Genomic DNA, 13,499 nt, shown 5'->3' on the forward strand with positions numbered 1-13,499 from the left:
GATAGATTGCTGAATCAAGACCTAAATAGGCCAGAACTAAGATGAGCAAGTGGTGTTGAAATCCTGGCTAATAGCTAAGTTGGGAAAACCTGTTTTTTCGATGTTGATTATTTATTGCATTTTTGTAATTCAACTTCGGCTTTAGTTCACGTGTTTTCTAATGGTTTGATTCGAGTGTTAATCCAATATGAAACAATTGCCAGCAAATCAGTGCATTCGAAGCAGGCTGATTCAGATTCAAAAACTGCAATTTAATGGCAGTTTAATAGCAATGCAACGTATGCTGTGGAGTGAACTAACAGAGAATGTTGCATAGCGATAGTCCAACACTGAATAAACAAGTTGATGAAAATGGCATAATTGAATCAAATTTATAATAGTAGACACTGATACAAAGAAAAAGGTAGCAAAGGGCTAATTTCATGAATGATTGATGTTCAGCAACATTGAGCTGCAAGTCAGTAGCTATTTAGCCAAGTCCTTGGAATACTTTTTTCATAAAATCAACATCTAGCTGAGCATCTAATGGACTTGACGGAGCAGGAACTTCTGTGTCTGGAGCATTGGTGATTTTAGAGCTGTTGATGGTTTGGATACGCGATGGAGAGGAGTCACGAGCAGTCATTGATTTAGTGCCAGCTGCGCTTCCAATCTAATTGATTCAAAAAAAGTTGGTTAGGCTTTAGTAAATACATGATTGATTCAACTCCTGTTCATCCTTGTGGTACCTTGTGAAATCCCTCCATGATTGTGTCGTATGTTTCCAACTCGGCAACCACGCCTCTGGATATTAAATTCAAGATATTTTCCATGTCTTCGTGGGAGAGAGTATCGTATAACGTCTCGTTTTCAATGGAAAGGCGTTTAATTTCATCAGCAAGACTGACTCTGACATTTAAAGACTGATCCAATACAAGTTAGTTTTAGAAAGACTGGGTGATTTGTATTCAAGACCAATGCTAAACATTACACGTACATCCTGTAGCATTGCAAGGTCTCGTTGCTTTTTTTTCTTCATCTTGTAAGATTTATCTTCTTCGCTATGTAGTTCATTAATGAGTCCTTGGATGCGAGATTTGTTATCCACCTGCTGAGTCTAGATGTAATATGGATCAAGCAGCAGTATGGGGAGGGTTAGACAAGCCACAAGGATTGAATGGCAAGTATCATGCGTAGATGAATAGTTACCTTGACTTTTGCAATGATAGTCTCAATGTTTCCAAACAAAGGTTCTTCAATTTCCTTTTCGATTGTGGATGCCTATAGTTTGAACACATGAGTATTTGCAAATAAAACGATCGACACAGCAAGCCCAAGCAATTTACCCATATTTGATGTGTGTTGACGAGTAACTGAGTGCTATCAATAAAAAAGTCCAAGTCAGCCACGACAGAAGCATTAGAGAGTTGGGCTGGACATGAGTTTAAGATTCCGAGACAGGACAAATCAAAGAGATAGTTAGCAAACCAAGACTACATGACCCGTGGCGTGTGGCAAGGTGAACGAGTTGTTCATTAACAACACCATTACATACCAGCAGGAACACAATCCGACAATTCTTCAAGAGCACGAACAAACGTATCGGTAGCAGCAGCCATGGCTTGTATTTGTCTACGATAAACAGCCACCGCCTGAGTAAAGGACTGATACTGGCGTAGATTGAGTGTGGGAGGAGCATCCGACAGTTTCTGACGACGAGGATCCAGAGGACCGCCAGCAATGGAAGCCGAGATATCGAATCTACCGGCAGAGAAGGGAGTGATGGCAGCATGTGCCATGGGCTGTAAAGCAGCGGGATTCGCTGGCTGTGGTGATGAGCGACCAGAAGACTGTAAAAGGTTTGACTGGCGTTGCTGACGATGACGAGACTGGATGGCAGGAGTGGAGTTGGCAATGGGATGCGGCATATGCACTACAGGAGGAGTGCCGTATGAAGATGTACGACCAGATCGTCCAAAGGACAATCGCTCTGCAGTCCTTGCAGCCATACCACTCAGTGCACCACCAGCAGCGTTATTGCTGGGACCTGAAGCACTTGCAGCTGCGTGCATGACATCAATTCCAGAATCTGTCGAGCGTTTTCCTGACTGATGATTATGATAAGCCATTGGACTCATCAATGGAGTGGGTGATGATATGTGCTGCTTGCTGATCTTTCTGTTCATTAATAGTTTTGTCAAGTTGGTGAAGCTTGCCACTGGTGAACCCGTTTCAGACTTGGTCTTGATGATTGGATTATCGTGTCTTGACATATTTTATATATTTTATATAATGTTGCTCATCTTATTATCACTCATTGCCTTGACGACTGCATGTAAGTTGTCGATTCATCAATCTATTTGAATATCGTAAAACTCACTCTGTTTTTAGTCACATTAGAACCTCATCATTTACAGCAACTTCCACCATGGCAACCGCTTTCAAACAACTCGGCTCACACTATATTGGTCTCAAAAGAATGGCAGTCATTGGATCCTGAACTCATATCCTTGACCTCTAAACTCAACATCGATATTCATCATTCGCATGGCGTCGCTATCCTCAAAATCGTACCTCATATCAATAACATCGCTGTTCATGGTGCGGATAGAATACTCACTCTTGATTATAACCAGAATAAATGGATGCGTGGTGTTGTTCATGGTGGAAGTCTTGCTTCAAATCATTTGTTCTTGCATGAAGAGTCGAGTTTACTCGACCATCTTGTTTACACCGATTATCATGCTGCAAAGTTACCTCGTTCTACTGCTGATACTCTGGAAATTCCTTTTGTTACTCCATTTCATAGTATTGTTTCTCAAAAACTCGCTGACACAAACCCAGTCTGCATCAAACCTTTACATTCAACCAATCTTCCTATCGGATTCACTCTAACCGCCCATAATGCTCTTCGCATATCTCGCAAAAACAATGCTCACCAATCAGTACATGCTCACAATGATCTACCTCATTTGGATCTTATAGCTAAACCATTGTATTTATCTTCGCCTGGCTCAAAACTTCGTCCCGTATGGCGTATCGCTGATCCAACTCATTTATCAAGCAATCGTCATATACAGTTCATTGACGCTCAATCTGGCAGTATTGTCGCAACAATCCCAAAAGTACACCATGCTCATAAAGGCTATGTGTTTTCAGAAATTGGTATGCCACAGTTTGGATCAAGACCTCCCTTGACTGCTTTGGAAAATGTCTTTGATCCAAACATTGTCAGAAACAGCATATTCGGCAATAATGGTGGTCATGGAATTGTAGGTCGTGATGTTCGAAGCTCAAACGCCTGCTTTGCTTATACATGTACAAACGGCGCAGTAAATGGCTCATGCAATGAATCTCAATCTATTTGCATTGATTTCAGTTCTTACAGTAAAGATATGGTTCTGGGAAAAGACTATTTTATTGCCACTTCTTATTTTTCTACAGAAGGTGCTTTTATCGACTTGGACCGCGATTGGGTTGCTGACGGTTATATCAATGGCACTATTTATATGGCTTGGTATAATGCTCCTGTATTTGCTTCAAAACTCGTCGCTCCTGTCTTTGTTGATCAAAACGGTGACTATATTTGGGGATCTGATATCAACTTTGCATCGCTCACTGGTCGAGAACGCACAGATTCTTTTTCAGAATTACAGGCATATCACTTTCTTTCAACACATGCTGAATTTATGCGGAATCTTATCAATGATACATCATTATGCTTGATTGGTACGGGTGCCAATTGTGCTTTTCAAGATCCGCTTAATAATCGCACTGCTACTGCATTCGACTCTCCAATGCGATTTGTAACTAATCTGCAGTCTCTTAAAACTTGGCCAGATGCTGGCTCTCCTTATCCTAATATATTTGCTCAATTGAAACAAGGACTTGGAAAAAGTCTAGATAACCCAATTGTTTTTTACGAGCATAGTGATTACGGTGATGCCTACTTTAGCAGTTTTGGTTTTCAACCACCAACCAATGGCACCGAATGGAGAGATTGTAGCTTTGGTAAATGCGTATCGATCCAAGACTCGTATTTGGATTACATTGCATTTGGTCAAACTTCGGTTAGTGACTGGGCATTGGATGACTGCATTGCTTTCCATGAGCTGACTCATGCATTTGTGCACAAGTACATTCCTGATTTACCTTGGGTTGTCTGGACATCGTCCGGACTCAAAACCGATCCAGGTGCTATGAACGAGGCATGGGCTGATTACTTTAGTGCCATTCATTGTGGTATTAGCAATTTTAAAAAATCGTATACTCATCATCCAATCAGGGATTTAGATAATTCGCTCACCTGTGCTGATACCGTGGGCGAAGTTCATTTCGATGGCATGATTTTCAGCGGGGCATTGTGGGAAGTTCGACAGGCCATTAAAACTATTCCAACTCTCGTTGATAGTGATTATGGTCTTTATGATCGTATCGTACTGCACGCCATGATGCATGGCCATACAACAGATCTTTTTGAAACTCAATTGAATTCAATTCTGATGATGATTCAACAGCATCCACGTCTTAACGTTCTTGAAGACATTGCGACTAAAGTTTTTACGCACAGAGTCTTTGATTGTACTCGTGTTTCACCCATGACGGAACAATCTACAACAGCCTTTTTTCTGCCCACTGCACTCACTACAGAAGCCAATATATCTACACTTCCCACTCAATTGATGTTCAACCCTCGACCTGGCGATTGGGGACTTTTCATGTCCTGGGATCAATGGTACGAATCTCCTATTCTTGGGCCACTTACTATTGGATATGGCCGTACATGCATCAAAGCTTTGGTATCATTTGAATGTCCCATTTTTCTCAATGGATCAGATGTCAGTTCGATTGTTCCATATTCATCGTGTGGGTCCAACTCTGCCAACACCACTTTATCATGGACTTGTTCAGAATATGACGTGACTACATTTACTGGGAGTCTATATATTCCTTTTCCTTTTGGACATACACCTTCTACAGTGTATGTATGGTATGCGCATCAAGTTCCCGCAACTATGGTCATGTACTCATCCAAGATCACGTTTTATGGTTTTAATCGAATATGGAGAATTGTGTTTTTGTCTGTGGCTACCGCTGGGGTGCTTTCCTTTTTGTTGATGATCACGATCATATTTATAACATGGCTAGTCTTGTTGATTTGCAGTATATTTTCATCTCGCACAGATACCGCATCGCCGTCAAGTGCAGAGCATACTGATCAAAATAATGCCGAAACCAATAGATGCTGTCGTTGTGGTCCACGCGCACTTGGTATACTTTATATGGGCACATCTGCTTTTTTCCAATGTGGTGTATTGGTTCTGACATCCATTGCACTTGTATTTGGAGTTTATCGAGACTCTTTTACATATGGGACTATTGGTATTTTTGTCATCGTTGGCCTAGTTGATATGTTTGCAGGTCTGATGATTGACCAATCACATCTTGCTCAGCATGCATTACAAGGCTCGTATCTATCAAAGTATGCAGATAAGATTCCAACACTTCCAGCAGCAATTCTACGAAAATCACAAAGATTGACAGCCCTTCCTCCACTTCAGCAAATTTTAACAAGTGTAGGATTGATGTTTGTAGTAGTAACACTATGTGTGTTTCCCATCATGGTTGCACAATCTACACCCATTGCAGTCCATGTGATTGGATTGATTGTATTTTGTATTCTAGCGATAGCGCGATTTGGATGTTGCCTGTTGTTTACAATTGGATTATGGCGCAGTGGTGTGAATAGATTGAACACATGAGTTTTATTTGACTAGAATGATCCAAGTTGTGTATATAAATGATATTTTATAGATGTATTGAATAGTAGAATGAGTGTGGTTAGAATGTGATTCAACAAATTGTTTTTAGTGGTAAATTCTCGAATAAAAGCCAAATGAACTGTTGTCATCAAGTAAAATAACAAGACACTCTCCATGGCATGACATATCCACAACGATGTCGATATCCATCATGAGCATGTGATATCCTACATCAGGTCATGTGACCACAACACAACTTGTCAAAGCTTGTAATTTTAATCCAACTTGGATTCACAACTACAAACTACGCTGCCATGTCGTCCCGCTTTTCACAGGCGATGTTGGACCAGATCAAGGCCTTCTCGGTGCTTCCTCAGACCTCAGTCTCGCTAAAACAAATGGTTCTTTTTGGTAATATCAAGTCTTACTTTTGGTGGCTTTTTACTGCTTTTCAAATAGACTTCCCATAGGATCATATCGGCTTCTTGGGCTCTCCTCTGCCTATCTTGACAAACACATGTGGTATCCTTGTGTAAAATGATTCGCAATCTAACTAGTTTAATTTTAGGTCGGCAACCATCCCAAATCACTCTTTTGCACGGCACTCAGTTTGTTCACCATGAGCTGCCTGTCCGTCTAGCACATCGGGTAGTTGAGCTCGAATCACTTCCATATGAACTGTCAAAAATGTCGAGTATAAGCACAGTCAAGGATTGGTACACACAAAGTTTTCAGGACTTGATCGAGTTTCCGACTCCGAAGCAGTTTGGCTTGTCTGATAAGCATTTCTTGCCAAGCCTTGATAATCGTGCCAATCCAGGCATGTCTAATACAATGTCAACTTTTTGGAACCTCGTTTAAATCATACGCTTTATTGGCATTGAAAAATGATGCTATAGATGTCCTATGTTTACTAATCAACCTATTCGATCTGACATGTATTTTGTAGAGTTTCGATATTTTACTCCAGATGGTGCTGATTCACCCCAGGAAGTCAAGGCATACAACTTGAAGTTTTCAGAGTGTATTGAAAAGATCAAACGGAGACATGATCCTACTACAACTACTGTTGGTAATCATCTGATATATACTTTGACTCATTTCAAGATAACTGTATTAATCCAACATCAACTAAGATTTCTTTACTGATGCTTCATTTGATGCACTTTTGCCAGCTCAAGGAATCATAGAACTCAAGGAACATTGGAAGCGTACAAACTCGCCATTGTTATATACGAACGCTACCAAAGAACCTGTTGGTATTACTCCTTGTCAGCTACCCCTTCCCACTGCCATCCAGTCTTTTCTCGATAATTTTTACATGTCTCGCATTGGTATACGCATGTTAATTGGCCAGCACACAAGCATGACCAAGGCAGTTTGTAATAACACCACACAAGAGGACTATGTAGGCATTATTTGTACAAAAACGAATGTAGGAGAAATAGCTTCTGATGCCATTCGTGATGCCCGTACCATTTGCCAAGACTACTATGGTCTATACGATTGTCCACAGATCAAGCTCATGGGCTGTACAGATATTGATTTCATGTATGTTCCTAGTCATCTCCACCACATGCTTTTTGAGCTTATTAAGAACTCGCTACGTGCCATTGTTGAGCGATATGGCGTGGATTGTGAAACTTATCCCGAGATCCGGTTGGTTGTTGCGGAAGGCAAGGAGGACATTACCATCAAAATCAGTGATGAGGGAGGTGGTATTGCACGTAGTGGGATGCCCTTGATATGGACCTACCTGTATACTACTGCAGAAAAACCACTACTTGAAGAGGGATACAACCAGGGCGATTTTAGAGCACCTCTTGCAGGGTGAGATATGTTTGATTCCGGTACTCATAATCAAGACTATATGTACTCATGCTTTTTAATTTTGTAGATTTGGATATGGACTTCCACTTAGTCGACTATATGCTCGGTATTTTGGTGGGGATTTGCGGTTAATATCAATGGAAGGATATGGCACAGATGCATATTTGCATCTATCTCGCCTATCTGACTCGTGTGAACCATTACCATGACAGAAACCAAGTGAAATAAAGTAATGTTTTAAATCTGCGCTCAACTGATTCTTGGAGAAATACAGAATATTTAAACAGTTTATTAGCAATCACGCAACAGTCTGATACTCAGTCTAATACGCAGTCAGCTATAATCTCATGCGAGCATCCAATCGACTTGTGTGGATTTCATTGCCAGTTGGAAAAATCAAATGTCGCGGCTTTGTCCTTGTTGCCACAATCAGCAGCTTCAGCAAGAATCGCATTCTTTTACTAGTTTACAATTGTCATTCGGTCTTCTTATATGTCCAGGAGAAAGGTAATAATAACGACTGTTTATTGACTTTGTACTCTTTGCAAAAGTGGATTCAATGGCAATCCACTTTTGCAAAAGAAGTTCATTGAATCGAAACCCCTTGTACATATGATGCGATTGTAGCCATGCAATCCTTGCGATGGCCATCACTGACTGTTAGTGTTGACTAAACGACTGGCTTGCTGAAATTAAAGTATTGGATCATGTGTCCATATGTTTGCAACACATGCCATCCAGCAATCCACCCTTTCATCACATTCACAACCCAATCTCTGTCAGTATACGACTTGTCAAAAAACATGAAAGCTGGAACCATTGCAAAACTAAAAATTATGGATTGACTATTTACATTGCTTTTTGGTATCCATTCCATCATCCAGCTCTCGGTCTCTCAGCAGAATGATCTCTTGACGTTTCTTTCATCCCCTGCTGTCCCAAGTGTTGGAAACTACACTCTTTCTCAAACGATCGGTCAAGGTTGGTCAAGATCTTTAAACTGTTTTACTTGGACTATTCTGTAGTGTAAACAATACCAACTCATCCGAATTTTAAACTCGGCATTGTTTTGAATAGGAAGTTTTGGTAAAGTCAAAATAGGATACCATAAACTCACTGGTCAGCAGGTACATAGTATAGCGTTGATTTAATGAATCTGTTTTGATCCTTCATTTAATGTATTGATGCTGTTGGGTTGCACTATAATCAAGTATGATTTAAACCATAGCATCGTTGGTTGACTCACATTTTGACTGATACCAGGTGGCAGTAAAGATTGTGGACAAAATACATGCTCCAGCACTCGTTCGTGAGGTAGATTTTGCTTCAAAGTGTACATGGTTTGGATGCATAACGCTGCTCATATAGTTTTATCTATTCGTTGTATTATAATCCACAGATTGAGACATGGAGACAAATGCGACATCCAAATATCACACAGTTATACGAGGTTTTATGTACAGAAAGCAAAATATACATGGTGATGGAATATTGCAAAGGAGGAGAAATGTTTGACTACATAGTCAAACATGGCCGTTTAGACGATACAAAGCTGGAATGTCGACGCATATTTCGGCAAATTGTAGATGCCGTTGCCAAATGTCACGAAAAAAACTTTGTTCATCGGTAAGTGCATATCCATGTATTCAGAAAAGAATATGTGATTGTGTATTAGCTGACTGATGTAGTTTTGTTTAAAATAGGGACTTGAAGCTTGAAAATGTATTAATGACTGATGATTTGAATATCAAACTGATTGATTTTGGATTCACGCGTGACTATGAAGGATCGACATTACTTGATACGTACTGTGGCTCCTCGGCATATGCTGCACCTGGTATATACTTTTTTCAGTTGTGGTGAATCTATATTTGGATAGTCTACAATGGCTGACGTTTATCACTATTTGGTGCATTTTGATGCCTATTAGAAATTGTATCTGGGAAAAAGTATTTAGGACCCGAGGCAGATATTTGGTCATTAGGCATGTTCAAACAGTTTGAAATTGTAATGAGCTGATATAGTGGATTATTTTATAATTTTAACAAGATGTACCATTGAAAACAGGTGTGATTTTATTTACAATACTTTGTGGATATCTCCCATTTGATGAAGAAAACGATGCCATTATTCATAAAAAGATCAAAGAGCTTGACTATGAGTTTCCAGACTTTCTATCCAATGGTAAGGGTATTGCTATAAAGTGAAATGATTCATCAAATATGTTGACCATGTTGCACCTATACCGCCTCGATTGACTAGTATTTCAAATGTGTTTATTTTTTAGAAAGCAAGGATTTGATATCCAAATTTTTAATCATTGACCCTAGCAATCGCATTACACTATCCGACGCACTTTTGCATCCTTGGTTTAGCGCGGTAGATCAGACTACTCAACTCATGCCGCTTGCTGATGAGCCTTACCTCAGCGGATCAAAGGAAGAAATGATGCTTGCTGCACAACTCGAGGCTTTAGGGTTTGACGTTCGATCTATTTTGGAGTCTGTGCATACTAACATGTGTGATCAGGCATCAGCACTATGGTACCTGCTTCTTGCTCGAAATAAATCTGAATCGCAGGCCTACAATGCTGCTCTATCCTCATCATCCTACGCTAATCCGACTTCAGATTCACGCAACACTACGACAGCACCTACTGCCACATCTATTGGGTGTGCAGCACTCCCATCAAGTGATTCTGAGCTTCCTCGGGAAGATATTGTTCAGCCCATGCTGCTTCCACTAAGCATGGACGTTGAGAAATACTTTACACATGCTAAACAAATTTCATCACAGTCCGAGAATCCATTGCTTAATTTTGCCAACACGTTTTGTTCATCGATATCACCCGTTCCATTTCCTGTGAGTTTTCCGCATCTCGGAAACCCGACAAGTGCTGCGCGTGGTAGACGCAACGTCATGATGGATACCATGCGATCAACGACCCAACCCATTAATTCCACATCTTCAACCATTGCACAACCCAATGGTGTGATGACTTCAGGATCGAGCCTGCTTGGAGATACATCTACAAGAGTGAAACCCGGATCGGTACGCTATAGCGGAGCAGTTGTGCATTCGGGGAGTGTACGACGTCATCCGCATATCAGCACACCCACTTCAGGTCCACCATCTGCCCGTATGGTAGGGTTTCCATCTGGACATGGTGCAGCAGATATTGCAGAGGAATCTGAACCAGATGATCCATTCGACACATAGTGTATACTAGTGATTGTTGAAATATCTGTTTATTGTTCTCCTTGACTTTGATCCATCAAGAAATATCTGAATCTAACTACTCGACATTCAAACAACGAGCATAGTATGAATCTGCAGCACCTAATTCGAAGCTTGCATTTTTGGCATATCCACCCTTAATCTTGTGACAACGTAATAAAGATTTATAGTTTTTGAATACGACAGTATACATCGATAACTGAATGCAACGCACTGTTTTAGATTTGACATTTGAAGCAGTGTATAACTGGTACAAACAGCATCACTCGCGCAGTATCTCGACATCAGACATTAAACCAACACATCAGACCACAAGTGAGCAGCGACCTTGTCCGCTTTTTGTCGCACTCAGTGGACCACAAGGATCAGGCAAAACCACACTTGTAAAAGAACTGGTAAAAGAGTTGGACCAGCGAGTGGGATTAAAAGCAGTTGCCTTGAGTGCAGACGATCTATACCTGACACATGCAGAGCAAGTCATACTAGCCAACACACACAAAAGCAATACATTATTACAATACCGAGGATTACCAGGAACACATGGCATCTCATTAGGAGTTCAAGTTCTTTCTCATCTTGCAAGACAAAACGAACACATCAACAATAGTGTCAGTATCCCATGTTATGACAAATCTCTATACCAAGGCAGAGGAGATCGAATGGATGAATTGCACTGGAAAACAGTGACAGGACCGGTAGATATAGTCTTGTTTGAAGGTTGGTTCTTGGGATTTCGATTCAATTGGAATGCATCAACTCAACCCAACTGGAATGACATTCTCTCATCTCGATCCGAGTCTCAATCTGGATCTCAACCTGGATTCACTTCAATCTGCACTCAAGACAATCTTATTCAAGTCCTCAACTCGCTTGTGGAATACAATCAACAATGGTATCCATTCATCCATGCTTTTATCCATATAATTACCCCACAACTTGATTGGATTTACGATTGGCGATGGGAACAGGAACAGACCATGAAACACACTGCAAATACTTGCAACCTCAATACTATGGACACTGTTGGATTAAGTCGAGTTCAAATCAATGACTTTGTAGATCGGTTTATTCCCGTGTATCGAATGTGTTTGCCTCGACTAATCTCAAATGGGTTTTTTGAAGAGACTGAAAGGCAAAATTCAAATCAGCATTTACAGATCTGGATTGACTATTCCAGAAAACTGGTTTCTTATAAATATATTTGACTATTGAATCATATTTGTGAGTGTTTTTGACTTGTGTTGTGTCCGGACACTTTATGCAAGACACGTGTTGAGGCTGCTTTTCTTTCGGACAAAAATCTGGTTTTAGTCTTGGTTTTCAACTTTAAATCAAATATTGAAATGGCTCGTCAGCGTCAAGAACCTCAACAGCAGCTGCAGCATGAGGAGGTGGTAGTTGATGCTGCATTACAGCAATCTCAGCAGATGACTCAGATGGAAGAGGATGAAGCATCTGGTCCCTTGCGTGTTGAAAAATTAGAGGTAATCCTTTCATGCATATCATTGAGTATGTCCGGACTGTTGTATTCTCTAAACACTGGACAGTTGTAGTAGTTTCTATCGTCTTGGTTGTGTACAACATTCTTGTTTTGTCTGCATTCATGTTGGTGATTCGATCTTATCTTCAACTAACTTGTGCTCTGTTGTATCATGAATATCTCATTAAAAAGGATTTTGGAATCTCCAAGGGTGAAGTTGAGAAGCTGAAGGAGGCTGGATTTCATACTGTCGAATCTATTGCATTCACTCCAAAAAAATCATTGCTTGGCATCAAAGGCATCTCAGATGCCAAAGCTGACAAAATTCTTATGGAAGGTACATTTAACTCGCAACCTTTAGTAAAATAGATTTATTCTGTACTAGTCTGCTGTTTAAATATCCCGTTGCAATTTTAACGCCAACTACAATATTCATCACTGATCGGCAATCGGTGTGTTCTGATTCAACTTGTCTAACCCTATACTATGTCTACATTCTCCTCCAGCTTCAAAACTAGTGCCCATGGGCTTTACTACTGCTACAGAGTTTCATCAACGTCGTAGTGAAATCATTACTGTTTCTACTGGTTCAAAGGCTTTGGATGCTCTTCTTGGAGGTACGCATGCTGTGCTACTGATTTGATTTCAACTCTAGTCGAGTTTAAACCCGTTCAAAAATCATGATTGGTTTTGGCTAATTAAACTTGCACGCTTGGCACTCTTGTATATCCTTTACAACTATGCATGATTTATCTATTTGGTTTGTAAACCAGGTGGAATTGAAACGGGTGCTATTACCGAGATTTTTGGAGAGTTTCGTACTGGAAAAACTCAACTATGCCATACTCTTGCTGTGATTTGCCAGGTACTTTTATCGCTCTGCATTGTATTAACTCGAGTTTCTAATCTACTTTGGTTTACTGTATAATTGAAAGCTGCCTACTGATATGGGTGGTGCGGAAGGGAAATGCTTATATATTGATACAGAAGGGACATTTCGTCCTGAACGTCTTCTCGCTACTGCCGAAAGGTAATAGACTTGCAACACGGTTTGATTCTGCCGTTTTTAGGCTGGATCTAATTGCTTTTTTGTATTGCGCTACACGACAACCAAAATACAATATGTTTTGAATGTTCAGATTTGGCATGAATGGTGACGAGGTGCTTGATAATGTTGCATGTGCTCGTGCGTACAACTCTGATCATCAGCT

General features: G+C 40.4%; 5 protein-coding genes across 5 annotated transcripts; 4 read left to right on the forward strand and 1 right to left on the reverse strand.

Annotated features, from left to right (window-relative positions):
- Positions 1-469: 469 nt before the first annotated feature.
- BATDEDRAFT_86391 (uncharacterized protein) lies at positions 470-2,165 on the reverse strand (the record flags this gene model as incomplete). Its single annotated transcript, XM_006677018.1, has 6 exons — positions 470-652; positions 729-902; positions 977-1,096; positions 1,189-1,260; positions 1,326-1,411; positions 1,535-2,165. The coding sequence occupies 6 exons, from the start codon at positions 2,163-2,165 to the stop codon at positions 470-472; spliced, it is 1,266 nt and encodes a 421-aa protein (XP_006677081.1).
- Positions 2,166-2,271: 106 nt separating this feature from the next.
- Positions 2,272-5,741, forward strand: BATDEDRAFT_23127 (uncharacterized protein; the record flags this gene model as incomplete). The annotated part of the gene is made up of 2 exons (XM_006676647.1): positions 2,272-2,314; positions 2,371-5,741. The coding sequence occupies 2 exons, from the start codon at positions 2,272-2,274 to the stop codon at positions 5,739-5,741; spliced, it is 3,414 nt and encodes a 1,137-aa protein (XP_006676710.1).
- Positions 5,742-6,055: 314 nt separating this feature from the next.
- Positions 6,056-7,820, forward strand: BATDEDRAFT_32923 (uncharacterized protein; the record flags this gene model as incomplete). The annotated part of the gene is made up of 5 exons (XM_006676696.1): positions 6,056-6,152; positions 6,310-6,561; positions 6,691-6,813; positions 6,917-7,571; positions 7,639-7,820. The coding sequence occupies 5 exons, from the start codon at positions 6,056-6,058 to the stop codon at positions 7,778-7,780; spliced, it is 1,269 nt and encodes a 422-aa protein (XP_006676759.1). The 3' UTR covers positions 7,781-7,820.
- A 695-nt stretch (positions 7,821-8,515) lies between these two features.
- Positions 8,516-9,977, forward strand: BATDEDRAFT_5119 (uncharacterized protein; the record flags this gene model as incomplete). Its single annotated transcript, XM_006676414.1, is given in 9 exon segments — positions 8,516-8,556; positions 8,653-8,698; positions 8,835-8,885; positions 8,971-9,197; positions 9,275-9,408; positions 9,502-9,559; positions 9,621-9,622; positions 9,639-9,755; positions 9,859-9,977. Coding segments are annotated over 9 exon segments (795 nt in total), but the record flags the coding sequence as incomplete, so codon positions are not given.
- A 1,163-nt stretch (positions 9,978-11,140) lies between these two features.
- On the forward strand, positions 11,141-11,917 carry BATDEDRAFT_4816 (uncharacterized protein; the record flags this gene model as incomplete). Its single annotated transcript, XM_006676412.1, has 1 exon — positions 11,141-11,917. A coding segment is annotated over one exon (777 nt), but the record flags the coding sequence as incomplete, so codon positions are not given.
- Between the last annotated feature and the right edge of the window lie 1,582 nt (positions 11,918-13,499).

The sequence above is a fragment of the Batrachochytrium dendrobatidis genome (genome assembly GCF_000203795.2).
Source record: "Batrachochytrium dendrobatidis JAM81 unplaced genomic scaffold BATDEscaffold_2, whole genome shotgun sequence".
NCBI classification, from domain to species: domain Eukaryota; kingdom Fungi; phylum Chytridiomycota; class Chytridiomycetes; order Rhizophydiales; genus Batrachochytrium; species Batrachochytrium dendrobatidis.